The sequence below is a fragment of the Lepidochelys kempii genome, chromosome 15 (assembly GCF_965140265.1).
Source record: "Lepidochelys kempii isolate rLepKem1 chromosome 15, rLepKem1.hap2, whole genome shotgun sequence".
Lineage (NCBI taxonomy): Eukaryota > Metazoa > Chordata > Testudines > Cheloniidae > Lepidochelys > Lepidochelys kempii.
The window spans coordinates 8,810,636-8,834,880 of record NC_133270.1 but is presented as its reverse complement, the minus strand read 5'-3'; the positions used below and the strand labels follow the sequence as shown (position 1 = coordinate 8,834,880).

The 24,245-nt window shown below is 42.6% G+C and overlaps 1 protein-coding gene across 4 annotated transcripts in view; it reads left to right on the top strand.

Moving 5' to 3' along the window:
- Positions 1-24,245, top strand: part of FBXO21 (F-box protein 21) — a 44,556-nt gene that overhangs the window by 8,994 nt on the left and 11,317 nt on the right. For 3 of the 4 annotated variants that reach the window (XM_073313246.1, XM_073313243.1, XM_073313245.1), the window contains 8 exons: positions 1,766-1,887; positions 4,534-4,680; positions 5,021-5,157; positions 5,565-5,701; positions 6,721-6,897; positions 7,710-7,842; positions 18,783-18,973; positions 21,158-21,315. In XM_073313246.1, coding sequence (XP_073169347.1) covers positions 1,766-1,887; positions 4,534-4,680; positions 5,021-5,157; positions 5,565-5,701; positions 6,721-6,897; positions 7,710-7,842; positions 18,783-18,973; positions 21,158-21,315 — 1,202 coding nt within the window. The remainder of the gene's footprint in view (positions 1-1,765; positions 1,888-4,533; positions 4,681-5,020; positions 5,158-5,564; positions 5,702-6,720; positions 6,898-7,709; positions 7,843-18,782; positions 18,974-21,157; positions 21,316-24,245) is intronic. The other variant, XM_073313244.1, reaches the window with a different exon arrangement.

Genomic DNA, 24,245 nt, shown 5'->3' with positions numbered 1-24,245 from the left:
CCTAAACGCAGCATCAAACTTATCCATTTCATTCTCACCTGCAACAATTTCATATTTAACAAACGTTTAGCACAAATCATGGGAACAGCCATGGGCATTAGGATGCCTCCCCAATATGCCAAACTCTTTATGGGCCACTTTAGGAAGAACTTTTGGGAAAATGCACCATGAAACCAATGATATACCTGAGATAGATCAATAATTTTCATCTTCTAGACAGACAACCTAAACTCCCTCATAGATTTCTACCATAACTTCAACCACCATCACCCCTCCATCAAACTTTCCCTTGTGCACTCCCACACCAGCATCAACTTCCTGGACACCATGATTAGCTTCAACAGTGGAACCCTACAAAGGACTATACAAGAAACCCACAGATGACCACACTTGCCTTGAGAGATCCAGCAGTCACCCCAGACACACCAAGAAATGTATCTACAGCCAGTTACTCGGATACCACAAAACTTGTTCAGAAAGGAAAGTTCAAGATACACACCTAAACACACTTAAAACTGCCTTCTCTAAACAAGGGCATTCCACCAGAAAAGTTGATTGCATCTTGGAAAGGTCCACCCAAATACCCTGGGAGAACCTGCTTCAATACAGAAGAAAAAACCCACTGACTGCACACCCTTAGTTGTCACCTACAACCCCACTTTGGAACCCATATTGGGTATCCTCAAACAGTTACAATCCGTATTTGATGGGAACCACATCCCCAAAGAAATCTTTCCCATCCCCGCTCTTTTGGCTTCCAAACAACTCCCCAACCTCTCCAGTCTCATCATCAGAAGCAAGCTCCACATCAACTCAAAACTGCACCAGACCCTGCCAGAACAAGAGATGCAAAACCTTCAGATGTACTGTCTCAGTACCACAATGATCAATATCCTCCACAACACACCTTTCAAGATTTATGGCTCCTACACGTCTGTCACATGTGGTGTACTTCAACCAGTGTATCAAATGACCCAGCAACAATTGTGTAGGTGAAACCAGACTATTGCTATGCTCTGAAATGAACTCACAGAAAAATAAGACAAAAACACCCTATCCTGTGCGGCCAAACACTTTTCACAAAACAGTTGCTCTATATGTGTCCTCTCAGCCCTTGTTCTGAAATCTGCAGAACACCTTCCAAAGACGAGCTTGGCTAGACATCAAATTCTGCTAAACACCAAAAATAATGGACTCAATAGAGACACTGGTTTTATGGCTCATTACAACAATTTGTAACACACCACACTGCCTGCTAACCATTTTAGGTAGTTTCCTACAGTGTGGAGAAACCGATTCGCTTAACAAAATCTGTCCCAACTTGTGTTTTAGTTCAGACACTCTGTGAGGCTTGAAAGCTTGCAGCTTCCACCATCAGAACTGGGTCCGATAAACACATGGCAGTAATAGTGGGTGAAATAAAACTATGGTGGAAAATTAATGGAGTTCTGCCTTCCCATTCTGGGTCTGGGACCTGTCCACTTGTTAACATTCTGGAACAGAAGAGTTTGAGGAGGCATTTAGTAGTAAATTGGCAAAGGCCAGTGGTGACCCTGATAGATGTGATTTATGAGTGTCTGTAAATTGGAACTGTTGGCATTTAAATTCCCTAACCATGTATGCCTTGGCTGTATTCAAGATCACCTCCTTAAACATCCCTGATGGTTATTAGATCTTTGAAACGACCGGGCTTGCAGAGATTCTGCCATTGCTTGTTAATTTAGTAGGTGATAGGGCCTTTACATTTTTATGTTTAATTCTACAGGAAGTGTCTAACCTGGAAGTACTATGCAAAGAAAATTCTTTACTTTCTACGACAACAGAATATTTTAAAAAATCTGAAGGCATATCTTGAACGACCTGGGGACCAATTGTCATTTTTGGAAGGTGAGTATTGGCCTGAAAGGAGTCTCATGGTTTATTGTGATGGATTCACGAGGTCTGGTCTATGCCTTACCCTGTAACCAGTGTCCTGTGAGTGTTTCTGCAGTGTGCCAAACCAAGGATCCACACAGATCCACGGAGCAGAGCTGTGGCCTCTACAACTCAGAAACTGGGCTTTCAGGCACCAGTGATCCCTGTCTCTGGGGCTCCCTGCATTGAATCCAGCCAAGCCAGGGTCCTGGGAGAGACTCATTCCCACCCCTTTAGGGCACAGTGCTCTAAGTATCTGCAGTAACACCAGGCAGCCTTTTCAGAACACGGTAACTATTGATTAATCACCTGCAATACAGAGTCTGAAAGTCTTTAGGTTAGCATGAGAGGATATGGTTCCTATTGATGGGAGCCAGGGCATTGCCATGCCCTGCTCCCCTTTTGTCTCCCAGTGCCAGGAGAGAATCTTCTCCTGTATCAGTGTACCCTGCTCTTAATTCAGACACCTGACACCTTCCCCCTTTGTTCTCCAACTTCGGACCTTTGCTCTGCTTTCCTGCAGAAAGGTAGGGGGAGTCTCCTCCTTCTGGCTGTCTTTTGGGTGTGACTTTTCCAGGCCGTTGGGATTTCCATTGTCTCTTCTGGATAGGGTTACCAACCCTTCCAGTTTCGCCGGGAGTCTCCCGGAATCAGGCTGTACCTCCCAGTGGTTACTAAAGCCAATCTGGGAGATTTTAGGCTGCTAAAAGTCTGGCTGCACAGCAGGGCTAAGGCAAGCTCCCTGGCCCTGTGCTGCTCTGGAAGTTGCCGTCACGTCCCTGCAGCACCTAGGCGGGGAGGGTCTTCACACGCTGCCCCCGCCGCGAGCACTGACTCCGCAGCTCCCATTGGCCAGGAACTGCGGCCAATGGGAGCTGCAGGGGCGGTGCCTGCAGGTAGGGGCAGTATGCGGAGCCCCCTCCCTTCCCGCTCCCCCCCCCCCACCAGGGGCTGCAGGGATGTGCTTTGTAGCTGCATTGTTGTAATTGGTCAAAGTAAATGTGCTTTAATGAGAATTGCAATGAGTTTTGCTTCTGTATATGTTTAATGACATTTTGTCTAGAAAAGTATTTCTGGTGTGTTTTCACTTTGTCCTCAAATGTTTTAGAATAAATAGTTACATTCCATGCCTGTTTGGCTCACAGAATGAAGATTAATGTTTAAACATTATGAAAGATTTGTTTACACCATGTTTTGTAACCTCTTTCTGTGTACAAATGAAATCTACATTTATTAACTATCTTTCAACTTTGTTCCTCAGGGTAACTCTTTGCAAAAGGCATTTGCTGTCATTTCTTTAAATTATCAAGTAATCTTATTTTTCTTTAAAATGTTTGCTCACCAGTGTAGTCTTAGGAGATGCACTTATGTGATTGTCACAGGGGACAGTATTTATATAATATCAAGCAGCCTACTTCAGTACCATGTTAGCTGCATAATGTCAGGCACTCAAACTACACTAGGCTTCTTAAAAATTAGGTGTAGTTTATTTAAAATAAAATCCTGAACAACCTCCTTTTAAAGTTCTAATAGTGGGGGAAAAGTGCTCTTTAAAGAAAATTTGCAGTATTGCTGGACACCTGCTTTCCCCAAAGTTGAGCTACGTCATGTAAGCCTGAAATAGAGAACTATGGAGAGAATATGTTTAGACTTTGGAAGTGCAGGGTTTTCCCAAGATTTGGGGGAGAAGCAATCAGTCTTGGTGTGTACTCTAAAAATATAGTAAATGTGAAAGTTAAAACCCAGTTTAGAGAGTTTATTTTGGTGTTATGAGTTAAAAGTGGTGGTAGACTTTAGAGAAGGGAATGTGTTGGGGCAGGCAATAAAAGCCAAAGGCTGCCACTTTATGGGCTTTTTTGGAGGAGAACTCTGTGGCTGATATTGCAGGAGGTGTGTTTGTCATGCATATTAGTCTGCTAATGTATAGAGCACTTTGCAAAACTAGAACAGACATGATCCTTTTTGCAGAGATCTTAGAGATCTTCTGCAGTTGAATATAGACAGGACAAGAAGTTGGACAATAGGAAGGTTTTGGAAAGAGCAGCGACAAGGCAACCAAGGAAGGATTCTCGGAAAAAGTGTTTTTTCTCCAGGAGTTTGACAGAGGACACTTGGACAAAAATGAGAGACTGTTCTAAGAATAGTGAACATGTTAAATATGAGCAGAAATGGAATTGGATTGCGAGTATGGAAGACCTTACAGGTGAGATTCTTGAGTTAGCAACTGCTGAAAAGATTCGAAGAGGAAGGGAAGAGAGATGACTGGTACAGAATTGATTTAATGCAGCTTCCCCTATTCTATGTTAGATTCCATTACTTCTGCTTTCAAGACACTGGGGGACAACTTAGCCCTAAAGAGAAGGAGGTTGCATACTTGAGATTCAAAATCTGAAAGTCTGAGAAGTGGTTGCAAGACGTAAATACATGTCTCTTTAAAAGTCAAAGGATTCATATAATTTGTGTCTGTCTCCATGTTTTATGCATTTGGGTATGACTTTATATCAGAACCAATGAACATTTTAAAAAAATGTGTTTTGCTAAAATATGTGCTTTTAAACAAAGAGCTGGAAAGTGAAGAACAGACCAAAATCCTGTTTTTAAATAGTTTATCTGTTCCAGGTGCTGTTTTAATTGACCAGTACTGTAATCCTCTCTCAGACATCTGTCTAACGAGTGTCCAGGCGCAGGTTGACGATATCACAGACAAAGTTCGCAAAGCCCTGCGGACCAGAAACCCTAGGCATCCAAGCTTGGCTCCAAAGGCAGGTAAATGTGATCTAGTTGGCCCTTTCAGAGTGATGTTGCTCGTCTTTATGTTGCCTAAACAATGTTTATTTTGTTTAACTTACTCCATAATTTTTAAATAGCCCTAACATGGGGCTTGGGAGGTGTCCTTTTCTTTCTTGGAGCCATTACAAACTGAACAGCAATCAAATCACACTTTTGAGTGTCCTCTAAGATCTGAAAGAGGAGAGTCTCTCTCCCATGAACGTTATGAAGTGTTCTGTGAAGTTTGTTCTATTTCAAGGAATGAGCAGCCAGTCTGTGTATCATTACTTAAGTAGTAATCTTTTCTCTCTGTCTTGTCACTCTGTATTCATTTTAGGAGAGGTCTTGATTGTTCCTGATGTGGAGTTTCAAAGACAAGTACTGGATGCTGTGAATTGTGTCCTGTATGAACAGTTAAAATACAAAGGAAATGAGATGGATTACTACAACTCCTTGAATTCATACATTCACCAGGCAAGTGTGTATTTACTGAACCAGCCTAGGAAGCCACTGCTAGTACAAGTTTGAGAGAGAATTCTACTTACACTTTTTTGTCATTTTTGCATGGATGAGTAAATAAAATAAATCTGTATGCACCAATCCTGCTTTGAGTAGGGGGTTGGACAATAGATGACCTCCTGAGGTCCCTTCCAACCCTGATATTCTATTCTATGAATGTCACAAAGGGGTGGCTTGCTGTAAACAGTATCGTATGTTAACTCTCTGTGCACTTGCTGCTGGGTCAGTGGATTTTGAGGCATTTTGAATAAAATTGCATCTCCGCTGAGAATCCTGGTACTCTAGAAATTGAATTTTTTAATGTCCTGCATTAAATAACCTATGATTTGTAAGCTTCCCTCTGATTTAATCTAATTTTTCAGGTGTTAATCCGTAGGACAGGAATCCCTATCAGCTTGTCTGTGCTCTATTTAACAATTGCCAGGCAGTTGGGAGTCAGACTCGAGCCAGTCAACTTTCCTAGTCACTTCCTGCTGAGATGGTGTCAGGGGAAAGAAGGGTAAGATTTCTGTTAATTCCGTTTGACTTTTGGGAAGACCAATAAACCATTTACCCCCAGGAGGCAGTTTTCCCAACCTGAAACTCTGTTGGCAGAGAGGTCAAGTAACGCAACCATCTCTGATGACAAGATGTTAAAATAGGTCAGGTTGAAAGTTCCTAGTTAACTGTTTTTTCACACGATGAAAGCATTGTATGTTTGTTTCTGACGCAAATCGAAAAGTTACTTCAATGCTGAAACAAGAAGTATTTTCTGAGATAATCCATAAATGCAGTAGCATCTTGTCCAATATAGATCTATGAGTTTAATTGCTAAATCTGTACATCAGCCAGCAAGTGAATACACAGCTGTGTATTCACTCAAAGGGTTCTGAATGGCAACAGACTTCCTGAATAAATATAACAGTAGTTGGGGTAGCACTTCTGCTTTTCATAATTTTATAGCTTTTTTTAAAGGCATTTCATTTAAACCTTTGTGCAGCACAACTGATAGAAGCTGACGCTACTGTGTCATGTACCCACCTGCTCTCGGAATCAGTGTTGGCGACTCTTCGAATGACCTAATGATTGGCTATTAGCAGTGATGTTACTCCCAGAAGTACAAATTTCAGGGGTAATGTTAATGATCTCATTCAATACAGTGAACTTGATTACACATACCCCGATGGTATTTGACTCCCATCCCGATAGCTGCATTGTGCAACAATCTGTTGTTAGCCAAACATGGCCTTCTAATATATCATAGCATCAGGTAAAGCAAATTTGAGAATAGTTTGCAAGCCTCTCTGGGGAGAAGAAGCACTATTGATAAAATAATTTGACTTTTGTAGTCTTTTGCCATGTGTTTGTAAGAAGGTAAATAAGAGGAAACTAAACCCTGTCACTAAAGGAGCTGAGGTACTGACAATATTCACCTCAAACTTAAACACAAGAGTGAGAGGCATCTGAAAAGGACACATACATAATCCTGTTTAAATGAGACTCCCAAGTCTGAGTTTTATTTTCTTGGTGTTTCATTAGAAGCACAGACATCTTTGACTACATGTACATAGATGCCTTTGGAAAGGGAAAGCAGCTAACTGTGAAAGAATGTGAGTACCTGATTGGCCACCATGTAACAGAGGAGTTCTATGGAGTGGTTACCTCAAAGGAGGTCTTGCAGCGTATGGTGGGAAACCTCTTAAACCTTGGAAAGCGGTAAGATTTACTTAAACCTCATGAAGATTGTAAAGCCTTACTTAAATGTGGACCTGAAAAATGCTGCTTTGATTAGTCATATGCTTCTTTATGGCAGTCATGAGTGGCTTTATGAGGTATAAACCATACCAGTTATTCACTTGGCAGTTCTACCCATCATTTCTCATTATTTAATGATTCTACTCACTCTAAAGGAATATTCTTGTATCATAGAAAGTACTTAGTAAACCATATTTCAGACAAGCAAATCAAGGGACTGTGTTTCCTTTAGGGCATATTAGAGTTTTCACTATCCGGTAGAGAAAAAGATCTGATGGATTTATCCCACATGATCAACTTCGTGTGGTTACACTGGGGCTGTCATGATTGGACTTGTAATTCTGTTTCTGTTTATGAACACCTTTCTTCATATTGTTTAAGGAGTCTTCACTGTTACTTATAGAAGACAAAAAAGCACAAACATAAAAGAATTGCTCCAAGCATGAATGAGCCAGGAGAACCATATCACAATTTGAGAGAAAGTAAGCTTGCAGCTTGGAGAGTGCATTCTCTGAAAGGGGTATTGGAACCAGGAGATTTTTTTTTCCCCCCAGGGGGAAGGAATAGAGTTTGGTAGGGCAATTTTAGTGCAATTCCATCCTAGCAGAGTAGTGGGTACTGTTAGCAACAATAAGCCCCTGGAGTTGCTCCAATTGGATGAGTGTACCAGTACTGTGTAATGTCTTTATTGATCAGTGTCTCCCGGATGCTGAAGTAATAGGGAAAGGAAATGAAGATTTAACCTTAAAATTGAATTTCTTCTTTGCTGGTAGGGAAAGCACTGATCAGTCCTACCAGCTCTTGAGAGACTCCTTGGATCTATACCTGGCCATGTATCCGGACAATGTGCAGCATCTAATGCTCCAGGCTAGGTTATACTTCCACCTGGGAATCTGGCCAGAAAAGGTACACTAAAACTTGGTCATATATTTTATCATAGGGGGTAAGCTAAAAAACAGTAGATTGATTCTGGGCTACAGTACCTTGTGTTGTAGTCAGCCAAGAGCTTTTTCTGTTGTACAAACCATGTAAAGAATTATCACACTTCAAAAATCAGTATCTCCCGCATATAGAAGAGATTTTGCTTTTTGTATTCCCACTGTATATCTGTGGATAGCCTCTGACCTGAGACAAAAATTAGGATTTCCTGCCCATAACTGTTTTTTCATTTTAACTTGGGCTTTCAGATTCTCTTGATATATCTAGTACTTTATCTCTAAACCAAGATTGCATGTGTCTAGGTAGACTTAAACAGCCGTAGAGCTGTAAAATACACAAGTGTTTTACCTAGGATGTTCTCAGTGGTGGCAGATGACAGAACAAGGAGCAATGGTCTCAAGTTGCTGTGGGGGAGGTTTAGGTCGGATATTAGGAAAAGTATTAGGATATTATTATTTCACTAGGAGGGTGGTGAAGCACTGGAATGGGTTACCTTGGGAGGTGGTGGATTCTCCATCCTTAGAGGTTTTTAAGGCCCGGCTTGACAAAGCCCTGGCTGGGATGATTTAGTTGGGGTTGGTCCTGCTTTGAACAGGAGGTTGAACCAGATGACCTCCTGAGGTCTCTTCCAACCCTAATGTTCTATGATTCTATGATATAGAGGCCATGGGTGTAAGAGCTCTTACTGGATTAAGGGAAAATATTGCCCAAAAAAGTAAATCTTTGGGATTACCTGTTATAAACTAAACTAAAACTGTGTTTTGGCGCTCTCAACCCATTCCCACTTACTTTCACAATAAAAGAACTGCAAAAGGAATCCTAAGTATGAGGATAATGGGGCTGATGCTTCAGTCATGCCAATCAAGGCAGGATATCAAATAATTTGATGGAGAAAGGATTTGGACATATAAATTGTCTGGGTCACTCAAGCCTTCCATCAAGCTGAGTATAAAGCACATAATTAGGGAAACCATTTAATTACGTTGAGCATGTTGTTACAGTGCAGCTGCATATAACTTAGCAAAATTCAGTTCATGTCAGTGAAAGGGGATACCTCTTAAATCAAAATAAATGTAAATCTCTACTCATCAGGGACTTACCATTGGAACTTTACCCACACCCCCACTGAAGATAAACCCATTCACTACATTAGTAGCTCTGCTACTAGATCTTAAACCCATATTGATTGTTCTTTGGGCCAGGACTGTTGCTTCCTATATGTTGGTGCAGTGCCTAGAACAATGGGCCCCAATCGTGGATGATTATGGATAATAATACGTGGCTGTATATTCCACAGATCTCGTCAATCACTTCTGCACAGCACAATGTTACCCAACATAGTGATTGTCAAAGTGAGGTGATGAAAGTTAGTGGTTAAATTAGGAGGATCATTACATGTGTACTGTGGTTTTTCTTGTTCATTTCTTGGAGTCAAAGGGAATCCAACAAAACAAGATTCCCCAAACTCTATCACGTGTCTTTATTTGCAGTATCCTTTAAAAATAAAAATTCAATAGCTGCATGTTCAGATTATGAAGAATGTACGAAAGGAGCCCAAACTTTCAATAGCATTCATATCATTCCTCTTGCGGTTGTTTCATCAACTTCTAAGCAATCACTTCCTTTCCAACACCCCCCCCACCCCACCCCCAAAAAATTCCTGTCTTCATGGACTTCAAAGTGACCACCTGTCCATTACCAATTTTGGAGTATATAAAAACACCCTTCTCATTACAAAGACAAGTGATCTGACTACAAAACTATTGATCGAAGGCCCATATAACTAAATTCCTCTTTGGCAGGCATTCTTCAGTAAGCTTGGGTAGTGTAACTAGAGTCTACCTTTGTATAATAAATTGTTCACCAAGCTTGCCGTTGTCTGAAGGAAATATCAGATTTAAGAGATTCACCCACAAATAAAATGGTACAAGCTAATGAAGATTCTCCCTGGGAATCTTCCAGTAGAAATGACAGATATACTGTAACATGGGACAGCTAAGCTTTATGACCTACCTGTGGCAGATTCCCCAGACCATCAATTTACTTCCTCTCGCCAGTGATTTGAAGGTTTATGGTTGATTTATTTTCAGTTTCCACTTTACTATCCTGCAATTTGTTGATCTTAAGTACAGATGTGGTCCTTAAGTTGTATTCCCTGTATCACTAATTTACTGCTCCAAATTTGCCAAACACCTTGAAAATCCTCAACCTTCTCAGTGATCACTGAGGATTCCTGCACTGCATCCATCTGTGCATGTGTTAATTCCAGACTTCTGGATCAAGGATCAGTTACTAACAGCTGACAGAGGGCCCAGCATCTTTCTCCAGCTGAGAATGTGCTTTCACCTAGTCTCTGTGACGTGGAATTTTTATTTTTAGCGAAGTGTCCAGCCAGCATAGAAAAAAAATAAACCAACAACAGTGGAGTACGTCACATTTGTAGAAATAAATGTGAAATCTTAGCCAAACAGAGCTAACCAGAGTGCATATTTTACTATTGCTTAAATGTGTGCCTTTTGCAAATGACTTAAGTCACTAAATTGGATTAATTAAGGATAGACAAATTGGAGAGTGCTTATAAACATCCATAATGCCAGATGAAGAAAAGATCCCTTTCTTTTGGTGTCACTTGATGCAGAGAAAGCTTTTGATTAAATGTAAAGTTCCACACTTTTCTAAGTCATGTCCCATATGGACATTGGTCCCCAGTTCCTTAAATGGATACACCAGCCCAATGGATACACTCTTTACACCAGCCCAAAAGCAGCTGTGTGAGTTAATGGGATTAAATCTCCCTGCTTGAATTACACAGACAGGCTAGGTAGGGGATATTCATTGTCTCCTTTACTTTTTGCATTGGCCATGGAGCCTTTTGCACAGAGGATAAAGAGCAATGAATCTGTCACAGGAATAAAACTTGCAGGAACACATCAGAAAATTGCTTTTTATGCTTTATATGCTGCTGATGTAATATTTTAATCTAAACCAAATATGTCCCTAAAACTAGTATCTAAAGAAATGTGAGAGTTTGGGAAAGCCTCTGCATTTCCATCCCACCATCAACCTCAGCCTAGACCAATCCACACAAGCGGTCCATTTCCTGGACACTACTGTGCTAATAAGCGATGGTCACATAAACACCACCCTATACCGGAAACCAACTGACCGCTATACTTACCTACATGCCTCCAGCTTCCATCCAGGACACACTACACGATCCATTGTCTACAGCCAAGCTCTAAGATACAGTCGCATTTGCTCCAATCCCCCAGACAGAGACAAACACCTACAAGATCTCTGTCAAGCATTCTTAAAACTACAATACCCACTTGCTGAAGTGAAAAAACAGATTGACAGAGCCAGAAGAGTACCCAGAAGTCACCTACTCCAGGACAGGCCCAACAAAGAAAATAACAGAACGCCACTAGCTGTCACCTTCAGCTCCCAACTAAAACCTCTCCAGCGCATCATCAAAGATTTACAACCTATCCTGAAAAATGATCCCTCACTCTCACAGATCTTGGGAGACAGACCAGTCTTCGCTTACAGATAGCCCCCCAACCTGAAGCAAATACACTCCAGCAACCACACACCACACAACAAAAACACTAACCTAGGAACCTATCCTTGCAACAAAGCCCGATGCCAACTCTGTCCACATTTATTCAACAAGGAGTCCGGTGGCACCTTAAGGTGCCAGACTAACACGGCTACCCCCTGATATTTATTCAAGTGACACCATCATAGTACCTAATCACATTAGCCACGCCATCAGGGGCTTGTTCACCTGCACATCTACCAATGTGATATATGCCATCATGTGCCAGCAGTGCCCCCTGCCATGTACATTGGCCAAACCGGACAGTCTCTACACAAAAGAATAAATGGACACACATCTGACATCACGAATCATAACATTCAAAAACCAGTAGGAGAACACTTCAGCCTCTCTGGCCACTCAGTAAAAGACTTAAGGGTGGCAATTTTGCAACAGAAAAGCTTCAAAAACAGACTCCAACAAGAAACTGCTGAGCTTGAATTAATATGCAAACTAGATACCATTAACTTGGGTTTGAATAGAGACTGGGAGTGGCTGGGTCATTACACATATTGAATCTATTTCCCTAAAGTTAAGTATCCTCACACCTTCTTGTCAACTGTCTAAATGGGCCATCTTGATTATCACTACAAAAGTTTTTTTCTCCTGCTGATAATAGCTCATCTTAACTAATTTGCCTCTCACAGTTGGTATGGCAACTTCCAACTTATCTGTCTGTGTGTGTGTATATATATATCTTCTTACTATATGTTCCATTCTATGCATCCGATGAAGTGAGCTGTAGCCCACAAAAGCTTATGCTCTAATAAATGTGTTTAGTCTCTAAGGTGCCACAAGTACTCCTGTTCTTTTTGTGGATACAGACTAACCCGGCTGCTACTCTGAAATCTGTATTAAAGGAAGTTATGCCAAATCTGAAATACTAGCTATAAATTTGCCAGACTCTGAGAAGTCATTCCTCCACAAAACATTTGAATACAAATGGGCAATAAGTCCTATAAGATACCTGGGAATTCAAATCTCAAACACCCTAGAAGAGCTGTAAGATTTCAGTGTCAAACTGGAACCGCAGTAAATGCGGGACAGGGGGAGCTGGAGTGCTGAGGGAAATATGCAATTTCTTGGTTGGGAAGAATAGTCACAATGAAAATGAATGTTTTGCCAAGCATGGTCTTGTTTCAAAATCTTTTTGTAATCATCCCAGATAAAACCCTCGCAGGAATACAGAGGAGACTGTTTGTTAGAATTTATATGGAATAAGGAAAGACTGAGTGCCAATACTTTGTACAGATCTTTAAACAGGATGGACTAGCTGTTCCAAATAGTCAATGGTACTAACATGCCAGCCAGCTCAAAGTAGTAGTGGATTGGTGATGCCCTAACCCAGCCAAACACCGGGTTTTTATTGAACAAGAAAATCGTGGCAATGCAAACCTCGCTGGGCTACCATGGATGATGATTTTTAAAAAAATCGTGTCCTCCAGAAGTTTATACTTACCCTTAACAAAGGCTACTCTGTGGTTTGGGGTAGAACTAGAGAGAAGTTCTTTTCCCTCACCAGTGACACTCTAACGAAGAGAGGGAAGAGCATCTTCGCAAGCAGGCTGGCTAACCTAGTGAGGAGGGCTTTAAACTTGGTTCACCGGGGGAAGGAGACCAAAGCCCTGAGGTAAGTGGGGACGTGGGATACCGGGAGGAGGCACAAGCAGGAGCGCGTGAGAGGGGAGGGCTCCTGCCTCATACTGAGAAAGAGGGGCGATCAGCAGGTTACCTCAAGTGCCTATATACAAATGCACGAAGCCTGGGAAACAAGCAGGGAGAACTGGAAGTCCTGGCACAGTCAAGGAATTATGATGTGATTGGAATAACAGAGACTTGGTGGGATAACTCACATGACTGGAGTACTGTCATGGATGGATATAAGCTGTTCAGGAAGGGTAGAAAAGGTGGGGGAGTTGCACTGTATGTAAGAGAGCAGTGTGACTGCTCAGAGCTCAAGTATGAAACTGCAGAAAAACCTCAGAGTCTCTGGATTAAGTTTAGAAGTGTGAGCAACAAGGGTGATGTCGTGGTGGGAGTCTGCTATGGACCAGCAGACCAGGGGGATGAGGTAGACGAGGCTTTCTTCCGGCAACTCACAGAAGTTACTAGATCGCAGGCCCTGGTTCTCATGGGAGACTTCAATCACCCTGATATCTGCTGGGAGAGCAATACAGCGGTGCACTGGAAATCCAGGAAGTTTTTGGAAAATGTAGGGGACGGTTTCCTGGTTGAAGTGCTGGAGGAACCAACTAGGGGCAGAGCTCTTCTTGACCTGCTGCTCACAAACTGGGAAGAATTAGTAGGGGAAGCAAAAGTGGGATGGGAACCTGGGAGGCAGTGACCATGAGATGGTCGAGTTCAGGATCCTAACACAAGGAAGAAAGGAGAGGAGCAGAATACAGACCCTGGACTTCAGAAAAGCAGACTTTGACTCCCTCAGGGAACTGATGGGCAAGATCCCCTGGGAGAATAACATGAGGGGGGAAAGGAGTCCTAGAGAGCTGGCTGTATTTTAAAGAATCCTTATTGAGGTTACAGGAACAAACCATCCCGATGTGTAGAAAGATTGGTAAATATGGCAGGCGACCAGCTTGGCTTAACAGTGAAATCCTTGCTGCTCTTAAATACAAAAAAGAAGCTTACAAGAAGTGGAAGATTGGACAAATGACCAGGGATGAGTATACAAATATTGCTTGGGCATTCAGGAGTGAAATCAGGAAGGCCAAATCACACCTGGAGTTGCAGCTAGCAAGAGATCTTAAGAGTAACAAGAAGGGTTTCTTCAGGTATGTTAGCAACAAGAAGAAAGTCAAAGAAAGTGTGGGCCCCTTACTGAATGAGGGAGGCAACCTAGTGACCTAGAATGTGGAAAAAGCTAATGTACTAAATGCTTTTTTTGCCTCTGTCTTTACGAACAAGGTCAGCTCCCAGACTACTGCACTGGGCAGCACAGCATGAGGAGGAGGTGACAGCCCTCTGTGGAGAAAGAAGTGGTTCGGGACTATTTAGAAAAGCTGGACGTGCACAAGTCCATGGGGCCAGATGCATTGCATCCGAGAGTGCTAAAGGAATTGGCGGATGTGATTGCAGAGCCATTGGCCATTATCTTTGAAAACTCATGGCGATCAGGCGAGGTCCCAGATGACTGGAAAAAGGCTAATGTAGTGCCCATCTTTAAAAAAGGGAAGGAGGAGGATCCTGGGAACTACAGGCCAGTCAGCCTCACCTCAGTCCCCGGAAAAATCATGGAGCAGGTCCTCAAGGAATCAATTCTGAAGCACTTACTTGAGAAGAAAGTGATCAGGAATAGTCAGCATGGATTCACCAAGGGCAAGTCATGCCTGACTAATCTAATTGCCTTCTGTGACGAGATAACTGGCTCTGTGGATGAAGGGAAAGCAGTGAACATGTTGTTCCTTGACTTTAGCAAAGCTTTTGACACAGTCTCCCACAGTATTCTTGCCCGCAAGTTAAAGAAGTATGGGCTGGATGAATGGGACTATAAGGTGGATAGAAAGCTGGCTAGATCGTCGGGCTCAACGGGAAGTGATCAATGGCTCAATGTCTAGTTGGCAGCCGTATCAAGTGGAGTGCCCCAGGGGTTGGTCCTGGGGCCGGTTTTGTTCAATATCTTCATAAATGATCTGGAGGATGGTGTGGATTGCACCCTCAGCAAGTTTGCAGATGACACTAAACTGGGAGGAGTGGTAGATACGCTGGAGGGTAGGGATAGGATACAGAGGGACCTAGACAAATTGGAGGATTGGGCCAAAAGAACTCTGATGAGGTTCAACAAGGACAAGTGCAGAGTCCTGCACTTAGGACGGAAGAATCCCATGCACTGCTACAGACTTGGGACCGAGCGACTAGGCAGCAGTTCTGCGGAAAAGGACCTAGGGGTTACAGTGTATGAGAAGTTGGATATGAGTCAACAGTGTGCCCTTGTTGCCAAGAAGGCCAATGGCATTTTGGGATGTATACGTAGGGGCATTGCCAGCAGATCGAGGGACGTGATCGTTCCCCTCTATTCCACATTGGTGAGGCCTCATCTGGAGTAGGGTGTCCAGTTTTGCGCCCCACACTGCCAGAAGGATGTGGAAAAATTGGAAAGAGTCCAGCAGAGGGCAACAAATGATTAGGGGTCTGGAACACATGACTTATGAGGAGAGGCTGAGGGAGCTGGGATTGTTTAGCCTGCAGAAGAGAAGAATGAGGGGGGATTTGATAGCTGCTTTCAACTACCTGAAAGGGGGTTCCAAAGAGGATGGATCTAGACTGTTCTCAGTGGTGACAGATGACAGAACAAGGAGTAATGGTCTCAAGTTGCAGTGGGGGAGATTTAGGTTGGATATGAGGAAAAACTTTTTCACTATGAGGGTGGTGAAACACTGGAATGTGTTGCCTAGGGTGGTGGTGGAATCTCCTTCTCTAGAAGTTTTTAAGATCAGGCTTGACAAAGCCCTGGCTGGGACGATTTAGTTGGGGATCGGTCCTGCTTTGAGCAGGGGGTTGGACTGGATGACCTTCTGAGGTCCCTTCCAACCCTGATATTCTATGACACCCATTGTAAATAATCCAGATCTTAACCCAGATCACAAACTACAAAGCTTTAAAGACTGTGTGCCACGTTGGCTGGCTATTCAGTAAAGAAACGTCTCTAACTTAATTTTTTATCTCTAACTGGCCCATTCTTCCATGGTATCAGTATTTTCAAATGAGGCATTGTTTCTCAGTTTAGCTGTTTTATGCAGAAAGTTAACTTTAATAGAAGTAATGGTCTAAAGAATGGTCTAAAGAATGTCTGGTCAGTTGGGAAACAAAAATTTTTTATATAACTAATTTATATCAATCTTTGCCGGCAGCTTTCCTAACAAAAAAAGTCTATGTAGGACATGCTGTGAAAAGGATCTGGATAGAAAGATTGCCCCAGAGGAATAGGATTTGATCTGGAAAAGAGGATCAGCAAGCCTCAGCCTGTAACGCAATCAAAATTTCTTTAAAATCCTGTTTCAATAGTACCTCATACCATACATATGTATATGTATGTATAATATATGTATATGAAATATAGATTGAATGAAGATAAATGTTTGAAAAATTGTGGTGAAAGTGCAGATTTCGTGCCTATATGGTGGACGTGTCCAGTCGTTGAAGACTACTGGTTTGTAATTCGTAACCAAAGGTTACAAAGTGTTGAATATTTATTACCTTTGGCAATCCTTCTTGGACTTCCTAGCGGAAATGGTCACACAAAAGGAAATGAAGAATTAACTTCTTATCGGCTCCGGCTACTAATAGCCTCTCATTAGAAAAAGGAAAACAACACAACCGTAGAGGAATGGCTCAAAAAAATGAGGTTGTGGTTATGGAAAAATTAATGCACCAGTTACACCTCAGTCGGCGACAGTTCCTCAGATTTGTCACTTTAAAAGAATGGCTCAGGTTTGGGAATCTCCCTCACGTCCTCAGCTGTGAAGACCGATGCAAAGAATTCATTTAGTTTCTCCACAATGGCCTTAGTGTCCGTGAGTGCTCATTTAGCATCTCGATTTTCCAGTGGCCCCTTTGATGTTTTGCAAGCTTTCTGCTTCTGATTACTTTAAAATTTTTGCTATTACTTTCTGAGTCTTTGGGTAGCTGTTCTTCAAATTCTTTTTTGGCCTTCCTAATATTTTTATACTTCACTTGCCAGAGTTTATGCTCCTGTCTATTTTCCTCAATAGGATTTAACCTCCACTTTTTAAAGAATGCCTTTTCTCGTCTCATTACTTCTTTTACTTTGTTGTTTAGCCATGATGGCACTTTTTTGGTCTCACTATGTCTTTTAATTTGGGGTATACATTTAATTTGAGCCTGTATTATGGTGTCTTTAAAAAATTTCCATGCAGCTTGCAGGGAGTTCACTTTTGGCACCGTGCCATTTAGTTACTGTTTAACTAACTTCCTCATTTTTGTGTAGTTCCCCTTCCTAGATAAGGTTTAAAACAAAAATTGAGCAGGTCGCTTTTAAATAGCAAAAGATCTGAGACAGCTTTGATCACGGTGCCAGGACTTTGCTTTTGTAGAGATTTCTTGCATTTGATGTTCCTGGTTGAGACATTAAATGGGAAATAAGACCCCATGTCCTATGCAGCACATTTGACCGAAATTAGGTGGCAGAGGATCTTGAACTATGCAGCACTGCCCTCCAAGCCCTCTGCTCATTACTTGTCTAAGTATTTTTATGCCCTCGATCATTGCCTGTCCCCTCTCTGCCTCTGAGTCAGTATATGTCAAGCAGGTCAATGTTTACTTTGATATTAACTTGTTATCCTATCCCAGATTTTCAGTGTTTAGTGTGCTTCAGGCTTTTGTAATGAAAATGCATAATGTTGCAGAAGCTATTAGGGGGATGCTGGGCAGGGGATAATTGAGGTATTTGACAGCTGCTGAGGTGTGTAAGCAAATAGTAGGCAGATGCGGCATTTGATACTGGAATGGGATGCATTTTCGCTTCCCCTGACCCTTTAAGACAAATCAGACAACTTAAGATGACTCTGGCCCCACTGAGTATCCCATTTTTGTAACGCATGTCTGGGTAATAGATGTTTCTAGAATAGTCTCACAAGGGCGATCTGGTAGTCTAGCAACAACAAGCTCCCACCATCTCAGAAACATTGTTTGGAATCCTGAACCCTTCTCCTGGCTCTCAACGGTTGTAAGGCTTATGAGTCCTAGCTCGTGCACTCGTTTCAGGGGCGTACCTCATGTTTTGCAACGCTGACCTTTCTGAGAAATTAGGAGTGATGTTTGTTGGCTTTGAAGGGACTATCTCCAGTCCTTCCGGCTAAGAGGCTAGTGACTATTAGTGGGCATTAAGGGTGCTTGTAATGAGAAACAACTCTGAAGGGCTCTTTAGCTCTGCAGTCTGGAGCAGACGCTGGTTTTTGAAGATTGGTTGCAGGGTGCTGGTTCCTCACTTTCACTTGCTAAACTGCAATAAAAGGCAGTTGATTTGTTAAATATTTTCCTAATATTCCTTTTCCGGTAAGTAATTGCAGTAGTTGTCACATGCATGTTACATGATGCTGAATGGGACAGGAGGTAGTCTGTGCCGTGGTGGATAGATGGCAACTCGTCCAAAATCTGTAGCAAAATGTGGTTCACCTTATGGAAAAAGTTTTGAGAACTCTGATCTGAAGAGGAGCGGACATCTAGAATTGGGCACTTAGGGTCTATGGAGAAGATAGTTTTCTTTTCTTTTTTCTTTTTAAAGCTACTATAGACACTGTTTATAAACCTAGTTGTCTTTCTCTCCCTGCTGAAGGTTCTGGATATCCTGCAGCATGTTCAGGTGTTGGATCCATCCCAGCATGGGGCAGTAGGATATTTAGTTCAGCATACCTTAGAGCATATTGAACGCCGTAAGGAGGAAGTGGGACCTGAGGTGAAGCACCGTTCTGATGAGAAGCACAAAGATATCTGCTTTTCTATTGGGCTGGTCATGAAACACAAGAGGTAATCAACTCTGAACCTTTCAGTGTCCAAAAGATGAAGTGAGCTGTAGCTCACGAAAGCTTATGCTCAAATAAATTGGTTAGTCTCTAAGGTGCCACAAGTACTCCTTTTCTTTTTACTGTAACACTGTGTGCTCTTGTTTGTGTATGGAATAATGCATTCAGCTGCTTCCTTCTTGCTGCGATTGATCATCATTTTTATTACATGCTAAGGAAGGGTTAGAGAAGTGTCTGAGAAGGAACATACTGCCCCTATGTGTAGTTATTTATGTATCCTTTTAGAGATATGAAGCCTGACTTCTGTATACTTCGCTGTCCTTTGATGGATCGCAAGTGTGTTGTCCATTCTTTGCTTAGTAAGAGGACCATGAAGATGAGCCATCTGAACCCTAAGTGTTAATGTGTTGGCAGGGATTATATGGCTAAGCTCTTGGAATAGTACTGATAGCAATGAGTATATCACATTGTTTCCTCTGTTCTTGCTCTTCTGTCCTCTTTGAAGGGACAGTGGGAAGGAACAAGAAAATCTTATACATCATCTTTCTCCCATAATATCTCTCCTCCTCCCCCTCCACCCCCCCCATTCACTGGAGACTTCATTTTTCTGCCTTTATTTTTGGGGGATGCAACCTGCTGGTGATGTGCTACTTCTGCTGCTTTTCTGGCCCGGTTCCTGATAAGTGCATGAGGAGCAGGTTTAAGGACAGACACAGTCACTTTGACTTCTCAGAGGGTACCACACAATCACGTATAACGCTAGAAAAATATAATAGGTTTTATGTTTCTGGAAACTCGTTGCCCAGAAATCCTAGGGTCACATGGCAGGAATAGACAATAATTGTCCCTCCCCATACAATGACTTCTAAACTGAGTGTTAAATGTAAGCTGCAGGTCAGTTTGCATTGTAATAGGTTTGATTGCAGTTTTAATATTTGACCAGAGCATAGCAACTAAATATGCTTTTTCCCCAAATTTACTCTTAGACTACATCTTTTCTCCTTCCCAATTCTTAATTTTTCTGTTTTACTGTAATTTCACTGTAGTTTTCAAATTCACTTTAATCTGTGCCACAAACTGTTTGTTTGTCTTTTAGTATTTAACTCATGATTTGTATTTGTCATTTGGGAGTTAGTTCGTTTGAAGGAAACTTGACGAGGTCCATAGTATGAATTTACCAAGGGTTATGGTGGATTCTCCATCACTGACCATTTTAAAATCCATACTGGATGGCTTTCTAAAAAATCTGCTATAGGAAATATTTTGGGAAAGTTCTATGGCGTGTGTTTTATACAGGAGGTCAGACTAGATGATCACAGTGGTCCCTATGTGCTTATATGACAGCAAGGTGTTTGTTACCAAGGAAGGTGGGATTGGGGGCAGTATACGTGAACTACATACCTGAGGCTCTTACAAGGTTGTACTTCACCCTTTAGAAATTCTTGTAACCTAATTCTGCATAAAAAACTTCTTTATTGGAATTTTGCCCTTGGGCTTACAAGTTGTGGCATGATCCCATATGACCATTTGCTGCAAAGTAAGATTTATGGTGTATGGGCTGTGAGCTAGTAGATGCTGTCCTGCTCTGGGCATTCAAATACTATGGTGAAGGATAGGCTGGGACTGATCAGCCATTGAGGAAATGGAAAGAAGGTGTTGTCATCTCTGAAGTGATTTGGATGGGTGTGAGGCAAGAACCATGGTGAAAATGATTACTGGTTTATCAGCAGAGATGGGGAGAGAATGGCTGTTTGTGTTCAGTTAAACAAATGTGAGTTTGCTTTATTATTCAAAATATTTTCTTTGACCACGGAGTTAAAGTACGGGATGACTGTTCCAATTCCGTCCCATACGAAGGAATATTGTAAAAGGATCTCTTTGAACAAGTCTTCCACTTGCAGTCCCATGCTCAGGTGGATTGGATTAGAATTGGCACCATGAGAACTCCATTAATCTTTTGTTCTCAGAATTACTCTTTATTTGCTGTGTCTTCAGTTTGAGGGTAGAACATGAATTTCTTAATCTACTTCAGTCAGTGGTGTTCTTTATACAGAATCTCTCCCAGGAGCTCATGAGTGCCAGCATGCAGATCCCATACCCTTTAGTGGTGGTCTTCCTCTCTCAAGAAGAGTATCTAGCTGCGCACCTTTCCAAGATTTTGATTAATTTTTTTAATACTTCTAATTAGATACGGCTATAACTGTGTCATCTATGGCTGGGATCCCACCTGCATGATGGGACAAGAATGGATTAGAAATATGAATGTCCATAGCCTACCTCATGGCCCCCATCAACCTTTTTACAATGTGCTGGTGGAGGATGGATCCTGCAGATACGCTGCTCAAGGTGAGCAAATAAATCAGCCTGTAGATGTGATACGTGTGCATTTCATTTATTTGTACATGTGTGGTATATCAGATCTGTTCTGCTTACTATTTGAACAATGTTAATATTTACACTAAAGTTATATGGATATTAAAACACTAGGGATTATTGTTTAAACAGATTAATATGTACTCTGAAAATCAAGATTAAAGCAAGAAGGAAACTGATATTCAAATCTTAAATTGACCTACCTTGCTTCTGAACACCCCCATAACTTCTCAATGAGATCAGTACTACTAGGAATGAACTGAAAAGTTAACTTCAGTTTAACTTGCCACCCTCCAATTTTATTTTGAAATACCTTTAATAGTTTACATGATAAGAAAACACTGCTGAAAACTTTGATTGCTGTGTTTGGAAGAATAGATCCAACTTTTACTTAAATCTGAAAATTATTTGGTAGTATTACAGTTGATGCAATTCTGTAAGGGGCCTCAGAACAGTCTGAACACGTAGCAGGTGAGCTTCATTGTCTAAACAGAATATGTTAAGGATGTAACCTAGTGAGGAGGGCTTTAAACTAGGTTCACCAGGGGAAGGAGACCAAAGCTCTGAGGTAAGTGGGGAAGTGGGACACGGGGAGGAAGCACAAGCAGGAGGGCGCAAGAGGGGAGGGCTCCTGCCTCATACTGAGAAAGCGGGACGATCAGCGAGTTACCTTAAGTGCCTATACACAAATGCAAGAAGCCTGGGAAACAAGCAGGGAGATCTGGAAGTCCTGGCACAGTCAAGGAATTATGGTGTGACTGGAATAACAGAGACTTGGTGGGATAACTCACGTGACTGGAGTACTGTCATGGATGGATATAAGCTGTTCAGGAAGGGCAGAAAAGGTGAGGGAGTTGCACTGTATGTAAGGGTATATCTACACTACGAAATTACTCCGATTTTACAGAAGTCAATTTTTGGGAACAGATTGTACAAAGTCGAGTGCATGCATCCATACTAAGCACATTAATTCAGCTTTGTGCATCCACAGTACTGTGGCAAGTGTCGACGTTCCGAGTGGTGTACTGTGGGTAGCTATCCCGCAGTCCCCGCTGCCCATTGGAATTCTGGGCTGAGCTCCCAATGCCTGATGGAGCCAAAAATTTGTCGCGGGTGATTATGGGTAAATGTCGTCAGTCAACCCTCCCTCCATGAAAGCAACGGCAGACAATCATTTTGCGCCCTTTTCCTTGGATTCCCCAAGCAGACGCCATAACAGGGCAAGCATGGAGCCCGTTCAGTTCATCACAGCAGTTATGACCATTGTAAACACCTCACGCATTATTGTGCAGTTTATGCAGAACCAGAACCTGAAAAACCAGGTGAGGAGGCTACAGCAGCATGGTGACGAGAGTGATGAGGACATGGACACAGATTTCTCTCAAACCACGGTCCCCGGCAATTTAGAGATCATGGTGTTAATGGGGCAGGCTCATGCCGTGGAATACCGATTCTGGGCCCGGGAAACAAGCACAGACTGGTGGGACCGCATAGTGTTGCAGGTTTGGGATGATTCCCAGTGGCTCCGAAACTTTCGCATGCGTAAGGGCAGCTTCATGGAACTTAGTGACTTGCTTTCCCCTGCCCTGAAGCACAAGAATACCAAGATGAGAGCAGCCCTCACAGTTCAAAAGCGAGTGGCAATAGCCCTGTGGAAGCTACCAGTCAGTCAGTAATCAATTTGGAGTGGGCAACTCTACTGTGGGGGTTGCTGTGATGCAAGTAGCCAACGCAATCATTGAGCTGCTGCTATCAAAGGTAGTGACTCTGTAGATGTCTTTGTTGCAATGGGATTCCCTAACTGTGGTGGGGCTATAGACAGAGCGCATAATCCTCTCTTGGCACCGGAGAACCAGGGCAGCCAGTACATAAACCGTAAGAGGTACTGCTCAATGGTGCTGCAAGCACTGGTGGATCACAAGGAATGTTTCACCAGCATCAACGTGGGATGGCCGGGAAAGGTTCATGACGCTCGCATCTTCAGGAACTCTGGTCTGTTTAAACGGCTGCAGGAAGGGATTTACTTCCTAGACCAGAAAATTACTGTTGAGGATGTTGAAATGCCTATAGTTATGCTTAGGGACCCAGCCTACCCCTTAATGCCCTGGCTTATGAAGCCATACACAGGCACCCTGGACAGTAGTAAGGAGCTGTTCAACTATAGGCTGAGCAAGCGCAGAATGGTGGTAGAGTGTGCATTTGGATGTTTAAAGGGTCGCTGGCGCAGTTTACTGACTCGCTATGACCTCGGTGAAACCAGTATTCCCATTGTTCTTGCTGCTTGCTGTGTGCTCCACAAGCACTCTGTGAGAGTAAGGGGGAGAAGTTTATGGCGGAGTGGGAGGTTGAGACAAATCACCTGGCCACTGAATACATGCAGCCAGACACCAGGGCGATTAGAAGAACACAGCAGGAAGCGCTGTGCATCAGAGAAGCTTTGAAAACTAGTTTCATGACTGGCCAGGGTACCGTGAGACACTTCTGTTGGTTTCTCCTTGATGAAAACCTGCCCCCTTGATTGACTCTAATTCCCTGTAAGCAACCCACCCTCCCCGCTTCTATCACAGCTTGCTTGCAAAGGAAATAAAGTCATTATCGTTTAAAAACCACGTATTCTTTATTAATTGATTATAAAAATAGAGAGAGAACTCACAAAGTAGACCAGGTGGGGTGTGGGAGGAGGAAAGGAAAAGGCCACTTCAAAACTTGTTGAATGACAGCCTTCTGTTGCTTGGGCTGTCCACTGGGGTGGAGTGGTTGGGTGCTCGGAGCCTCCTCTCCTCCCCCCCGCCCACGTTCTTGGGCGTCTGGGTGAGGAGGCTATGGAACTTGGGGAGGAGGGAGGGCGGTTAAACAGGGGCTGCAGCTGCAGTCTGTAATCCTGCTGCCGTTCCTGAACCTCC